Source organism: Notolepis coatsorum, assembly GCF_963971535.1.
Source record: "Notolepis coatsorum genome assembly, chromosome: 3".
Taxonomy (NCBI): domain Eukaryota; kingdom Metazoa; phylum Chordata; class Actinopteri; order Aulopiformes; family Paralepididae; genus Notolepis; species Notolepis coatsorum.
Genome location: NC_140167.1, coordinates 202,705,921 through 202,713,420, shown reverse-complemented (window position 1 = coordinate 202,713,420; position 7,500 = coordinate 202,705,921). Strand labels below are relative to the sequence as shown.

Below are 7,500 nucleotides of genomic sequence, written 5' to 3'. Positions count from 1 at the left end.
CTTCTACTGTTTGAGGGGATACAGTGGGGGGGGGGGGGGTATTTTAGCCAGAGAAGAGTACAATCAGAAAGATCTATTGGAATGGAATGTAGAAAAGTAGGTTGTTGCTTTTACCATGTGATAACATGTGGGAAGGAAGAGATGTACATGTTTAGTCCAGTTTACACTGGTTTTTATCAAAGGTTTACCTACCATCACCGCTCATTAATTTATTTTGTTATAATGCAGGTACTATGCTCCAATAAGAACCGAGGACGGCTGCTAAAATGAGACAATGAAATGAGAGGCTTCAAAATAAGCCTGTTTGATGATATCGAACAAACACGGCCACTGTATCTTAAAGGAGGCATCCGCAGATCAGACAGATGAATCCCAAAATGAGTCATTTCAAGGAAGATCTGACCTCCAGTGCGTTGAATACAAGTGTTTCAAAGGGCGAGGCCCGGAACACCCCTGACTCTGAGGCGCGTCTAAAACAGGAGGACATGACTGACACAAGCAAACCACGTCTCTCAAAGGAAAACAGTACGAGGAATGCAGAGTCTAAGACAAACGAGAGGGACGGCTGGGCTACAAACACACTGAGTCTTTTCAAAGAGGACCTGAGTCTTTTCGCGGACGACGTGACAAACGCATTCAAACTAAGTCTCCTGAAGGAAAACGACGGCAGGATCGCAGGCTCGGGGACGATGCGTCCGAGACAGAGAGACGCGCTGAGTCTTTTCAAAGAGGACTTCACCATCTTCAAAGAGGAGCTGAGCAGTGTCTTCAAAATAGGTCTCTCGAAGGAGAAGGACATTGAGAAGGGCAGTGCCGTTAAAACGGGCTCCTCGAAAGAGGCCTTCGGCGACGTGTTTAAAATGAACGTCTGCTCAAACGAGAGCGGTAAGAGGACCGCCACCTTCCTGCGCCTCTCGCAGCCGCCTGAGACGCATCGAGCGACGGATGCGGTCGATGCGGCGAAAAACCGGCACTCAAACGTGCGAATGACCGAGGGGCCGACTGCCTCCGAAACAGAAGATAAGATGAGATATTCCTTTGTTGATCCCCTTTGGGACATTCAGACAGAGCGGGGGGCCGCTGCATCTGTCGTCGGTCTTTCGAAAGAGGACTTATTAACGGACGTGTTGAAATCAGGATCCTTGGAGGACAAAGAGAGGAAGGCGGCTGACTCTACGGCAGACAGCGAGGGCCGCGCCGGGAGGGGAGATGGTCCCGTGGTCCTGAGAGAAGGTCTGACGACGGAGAAAAGGGAGGAGACGGAGGAAAACTCTTTCAGGAGTCTGCCGCGGGAGACGACGGTCTTGAGGAAAAGTCTCTCAGAGGAAGACCCTCACAATGAGGTCATAAAGTGAGTGTCTGATGCGTTACAATTTCCCCTTTCTAAACGGGCAATCAAGCCTCGCCCTCTTTTCTTGATCCTCCAATCACCAATTACTTGTCGCTTCCCTTTGAACTTTGAGCGGGGCTTGAGATTGGTCAATTAGTGTTTCTTTAGCTGCATGTGTACCCATTCTAGTGTATTACCATCATTGATATTACCATCATAATATTTGTATAAGGTCTGGGGCCTGGTTATTACTATTGTTACTCAGCTGAAAGAGTTGTACTCTTCCTGCTGACTTGTCGTACATAACTCGCTTTGGATAAAAGCGTCAGCTAAATGACAAAATGTAAATGTAAATGTACTAGAAAATAGAACAAAATGTGAAGGGTTATATCCGAGTATAAAGCTACGCTAAGATACTCATGTTTCCAAACTCATGTGTCCAATTATTCTGGTCTTTCAGCGGTCGACCAGGAGGAGAATTCTGGACGGTGAAAAACTGTAAGTAGACATGGATTAGGAAGCCTTGTGTCTGGTGTCCAAACAATTATCATCACGAAAAATAACCCTCACGCAGGGGTATAAAAAGTACCCAGAAATTATACTCAAGTAAAAGCCAGAATATCTGGCTAAAAACACAAAAGTAAAAAAGTTTCTACTTTTAAATGTACTTTAAGTACTAAAAAGTTAAAGTAAAAACGTTGTTTTATTCCGGGGCAATGAAATGTTCCGTTTCGTCCTCTTCATCACTCGTACTATCGATTGTGGCCATCTTCTGTGGCTCGTCACTCTGACTGTCTATTCTTCTGATAGCAGGTGTTTAATCAAAGATCCCCGCTTTCTAGTCTCGCACAAGGACCAATCAGCATGGGTATGGGCGGGTTAATTTTCCATTGATGGGGATTTGATTGGCTGTTTTTAAATAAAGTGCGGCCGCATGATTAATAACGTTAACGTTAGTTCGGCCAGAGAAACAAATATACTAATTAAAATGGTTGGACCTGCGAGATTTGGTCTGCATTTTAAATGTGAGGAGTAAAAAGTTTATTTTTTTTCTCTGAAATGTAATTGAGTAAAAGTACAAGTATACAACCCTAATAATACTTGAGTAGAGTACAAATCCCCAAAAACAGTACTTAAGTATTGTAACGAAGTACAATTACTCAAGTACTTTACCCCCCCTGCTGCACCTCACGGCCATTTTGCTCTCCAGACGCGTGCTACCTGACGCTGGACCCAAACACCGCCAACCGGGAGGTCCACCTGTCCGACGACAACAGGAGCGCCACCCGCGGGTGGCCGGAGCATCTGTACCCCGATCACCCCGAGCAGTTCCAGCGCTGCCCCCAGGCGCTGTGCAGAGAGGGCCTGCTGGGCCGGGTCTACTGGGAGCTGGAGTGGGCCGGCGGGGCCGACGTGGGGGTGGCGTACAGCAGCCTCTCCAGGGACGGAGACGTGGGCGGCTGTCTGCTGGGGCACAACGACAGGTCCTGGAGCCTGGAGTGCTCCGAGGACGGCAGCTACACGCCCTGCCACGACAACAGGAGGTGCAGGGCGTCCTCGCCGGTGCCGTTCTCCCACAGGGTCGGCGTGTATCTGGACTGGGCCGGCGGCACCCTGTCCTTCTACAATGTCTCTCCCGACGTCATGGTTCACCTGCACACCTTCCACGAGACGTTCGACCAGCCCCTGTACCCCGCCTTCTGGCTGTGGGCGTACGACGGCTCCGTGACCCTGCGCCAGGTGGAGCTGGAGTGGGAGCGCCTGCTACAGTGAGAGACCTTATCCACGGGAATGGTCTGTCGGTGTGTGGAGAGAGGATTCTATATTTCTTGCGCCCCCCCCCCCCTTTATTTTATATAAAAGAATTTTTACAATTTTATCAATTGTAAAAATGTCTAGCTTTAACCTTTTTTTAATTCTTTTTTTTTTAATATATTTTCAGTTTTATTGATCCATATATTCGCTTTCTGAAAGCAGATTCATTCTGAAAAGTTGAATCTGAATTCTGAAATTATTTGGACTATGTGTTCCCATTCATATCATTCTTGTTGACACTCAAATGTACTGTAGTGTTGTCTCTACTGTGCTGTTACATAGTGAACCTAGTGTGTGTGTGTGTGTGTGCGTGTGTGTGTGCGTGTGTGTGTGTGTGTGTGTGTGTGTGTGCGTGCATGTGCATGAGTGCGCGAGTATGCGTGTGTGTGTGGATGCACGTGTGATGTGTGCGCATTTATGTGTATGCACGATTGTGCATGAATATGTGTGTTTGTGTGTGTGTGTGTGTGTGTCTGTGTCTGTGTCTGTGTGTGTGTGTGTGTGTGTGTGTGTGTGTGTGTGTGTGTGTGTGTGTGTGTGTGTGTGTGTGTGTGTGTGTGTGTTGCTGCCTCACTGCTCACCTGAAGCTGACACAGACTCTCCTGATTGGCTCTCGTCTCCTGCGCCTCCTGGAGCTCCCTGTCCAGCTGTTCCAGATGTGCAACACGCATCTGGAGAGAGAGAGAGAGAGAGGGGAGAGTGACATAGATGAGCAACACACATCTGGAGAGAGAGAGAGAGAGACATAGATGAGCAACACACATCTGGAGAGAGAGAGAGAGAGAGAGAGAGAGAGAGAGAGAGAGAGAGAGAGATGAGCAAGACACATCTGGAGAGAGAGAGAGAGAGAGAGAGAGCAGCACACATCTGGAGAGAGAGAGAGACATAGATGAGCAACACACATCTGAGAGAGAGAGAGAGAGAGAGAGAGAGAGAGAGAGAGAGAGAGAGAGACATAGATGAGCAACACACATCTGGAGAGAGAGAGAGAGAGAGAGAGAGAGAGAGCAGCAGGTTCTCATTATGACCGCAGTGTTCTTTGTTGTTTGTAAACCAATACAGAGCAAATGGATCAAACTTCTGTGTGGGTAATTTTGTATCCAAGTGCAGAAACACACACACAGAATGGGCCATGATGATCATATGGGGGGGGGTTGCTGTGTTGAAGCGTAATGAGAAAGAAAAAAGTGTAATACCGAATGCTTAATATTTACAGTAAGGAACAGTCAGTGGGGTTGATTTTGCTAAACCGATCTGTCGTTCTTTCAGAGATTATCACAGTCTTAACATCTCCTCACTTAACTCCTCCAGAATTTGTATTCACTTTCTTTATAAGAGGTAGGGCTGTCAGTTTATCACGTTAATTAGATTAATTAATTACACAGCAAATTATCGCGTTATGAAAATTTACTCAAAATTAATAAAAGAAAGTAAAAAATAATATTTAATTTTAATTGTAATTCTTTTTTATAATATTTTTTTTTATCTCATTCATTCCATAAGAACGTAGAATACACATTTACAGACTTTTTTTTAATATGGTCCATTTGCATGTTCTTGGTATCTGATTCTAGGGACATCTATGGATCTCAGGGAATGTATTCCCAGTGTCAGAAATACTGTGTCTGTTACTAGGCTTGAGTAAATTGTAATGAACCAAATGAGAATATATCAATACCAAATATCAATTCAAATCTTTTTATCTTTGACTGTGAATAACACCATGCTAAAATTGACCAGACATGAAAAATCTAAGCAAATTAATAAATGGAAGATGATTAAACAGAAGGTTTTGTAGATACAGTACTGAATTCTGCCATCCAATTGCAACATGCAATTTGAAATATGATTATAGAATATAGAATATCAGGCATAAAATGGTTATGCAATAATAATGCGATTCATTTGATTAATTAATTACAAATCCTGTAATTAATTAGATACCTTTTTTAATCACCTGACAGCACTAATAAGAAGGTAAATGGACTGCATTTATATATCAGTTTTATCCAAAGCACTTTACAATTTTGTTCCTCACATTCACCATTCTACTCCTTTTTTTGGACATGTCTGCTAACCAAACACAATGCTCTTTTGTTTATAATTCCTGTTTTTTACTTTGTTCTTTTTTTAAATGTTTTTTTCCTTTAAGAATTTTTTTAATTTGTTGTTATGATTGTTTGGTCTTACGGATCAAGACACTGTGAGTTGTTTGAAGAAATAAGAAGAATAACATGTCCAAGAAATAAACTTTTCATTCATTCATTCACCCATTGACACATTCACACACGCTGCCCGGGAGGAGCGGGAATCGAACCGGGAACCTTCTGATTACCAGAATTCTTCAGAATTCTTAAAGGGATTTCTTGACATGTCAGTTATTTGTCTTCATGCAGTTAAGTTAAGTTATGTTATTTGGAGGAAACCCACGCGAACACGGGGAGAACATGCAAACTCCACACAGAAAGGTCCCCTGCTGGGGTTAGAACCCAGGACCTCCTTGCTGTGAGGCAGCAGTGCTGACCACTGTGCCACCGTGCCACCCATGAATCACTAGTCACTTTATGACGGAACGGTTCCTGTCTTTGTCCTTAAGCTCGTGGTACTCGTGTAAACATGCTACTATCTGGCGGTCAGGTGGCGTAGCGGAGATTGTGTTCGTCACCAATGCAAGAGGCTGCGGTCTCGACTCCCGGAGAGTCAGCATTGCCTTGGCTCGGGCTGATCGCTATACTAACTCGTTTGGCTGAGTTAGGGGGAGGGAAGCCGTGGGTGGGTCCTGGGCGTTGTGGACAGCGACCCCTACAGTTCGGTCGGGGCGCCTGCACAGCGAGGGTAGGATCTGGAGAGAGGTAGTGCGACCTTCCACACGTTACACTCTCCCAGTGAGAACCTGCGCGGCCAGGCTGGCTGCCGGCTGGCTGCACATGCGTCGGAGGAAAGCATGCGACAGTCTCCGGCCTCTCGGACCAACAGTAGGGGGGGGGGGGGTGCGCAACAACCAGGAAGGGGGTTGGGAATTGGCATAACGACTAACAGTGGGATGGGAGAAAAATCGGAAAAGGAGGGGGAAAAGATAATAAAAAAAACATGCTACTATCTGAAGTGGGCTTGTGTTGGTGACGACGAGACCTCACCTGGGTCCTCTGGACCATCTCGTCGCTGGTCCCGAAGCGCTCCTCCATCACCACGCGGACCTGCTGGGCTTCAAACTCCAGCTGCTGTCGGATCAGGTCCATCTGCATGGAGAACTGTGGATGCAGAATACGTTTAAAAGATGGGTATATGAGATTCCCCCGGTAGACAAGATCAACTTGGGAACTTTAAAAAAAAATGCTTATTTTCAACGTTGCTAACTAAAATGTATTAAAAAAATTATTTAACCTTTATTTAACCTGGCAGGTCAATTAAGAAAAAAATCTTAGTTACAATGCCGTCCTGGCGAGACAAAAGGGCCTCTCGGAGGGTGACGGGGAAATAATTACAACACACCATATCAAACAAACAACCAAATAAAATGATGAAGGGGCAGAAGCAGCACAGACCGATACAGAAAGGCTGGGGGACATGTGTGAACAACTCTGCGATAGAGTCAATTTGTCCATTTCAAATGAACCTTACACCCCAAAGATGTCCAAATAATATGGCCTTAATAAAGGATAAGGTTGGTGTAATTAAATCGTTTCCTTATTGTCAACAGAGCCTATACGAAAAGACTAAAACCAAACAATGCGATTTCGAAGATGTGAATGTGTTTTTTTTTTTTTTGTCTTTTGCTCATTTACTTTTCTGTTGTGTACGTGTCACTTTTATATCTCTGTTATTTTAGTGTTTGTCAATTGGTATTATTTCTCACACTTTGACTTAAGGTTGTAATGTTTGTCTGGGTCGTGCCGGGGGGGGGGGGGGGGCTGATGGGAGGGACTGGGGGAGGGGGGGGGGGGGGGGGCTGATGGGAGGGACTGGGGGAGGGGGGGGGGGGCTGATGGGAGGGACTGGGGAAGAGAGAGCCAAGGTGGATTATGTATGTCTGTATGTTTTATACTGATGACCATATCCTGTATCCATGTACAAAACAACTTCTTCTTTATTATAGCTTGTATCCAGAAGTCACAGAACTCCATTGTTGTCTAAAAAACTTTAAAATAAGTAACAAGAGTTGTGCTGTTTGTTTCGTTCGGTTTAATGAATCACTGCAATGAACATGAGCATCGTAGTTTTTGGTCACATAACATACAGTAATTCCTGCAAAAAAACGATGATGTTTACGTTCATTGCAGTGAGGAATTAAAGACGAATGAACTGCCTGGGCAGAGAGACAGACAGACAGACTGGCCGAGCAGCCCAGCAGGTTC

At 45.1% G+C, this 7,500-nt stretch overlaps 2 protein-coding genes across 2 annotated transcripts in view; one reads left to right on the top strand and one right to left on the bottom strand.

The window, feature by feature from the left end:
• LOC311225036 (uncharacterized protein) overlaps nt 1–3,206 on the top strand; it is a 3,770-nt gene extending 564 nt beyond the window's left edge. The window contains exons 2-4 of the mRNA XM_084310241.1: nt 229–1,351; nt 1,791–1,828; nt 2,541–3,206. Coding sequence (XP_084166367.1) covers nt 366–1,351; nt 1,791–1,828; nt 2,541–3,103 — 1,587 coding nt within the window. The 5' untranslated portion in view covers nt 229–365 and the 3' untranslated portion in view covers nt 3,104–3,206. The remainder of the gene's footprint in view (nt 1–228; nt 1,352–1,790; nt 1,829–2,540) is intronic.
• The window catches only part of apc2 (APC regulator of WNT signaling pathway 2), a gene marked incomplete at both ends in the record, with an annotated part of 73,389 nt that overhangs the window by 39,364 nt on the left and 26,525 nt on the right, over nt 1–7,500 (bottom strand). The window contains 2 exon segments of the mRNA XM_084311508.1: nt 3,727–3,816; nt 6,283–6,396. Coding sequence (XP_084167634.1) covers nt 3,727–3,816; nt 6,283–6,396 — 204 coding nt within the window.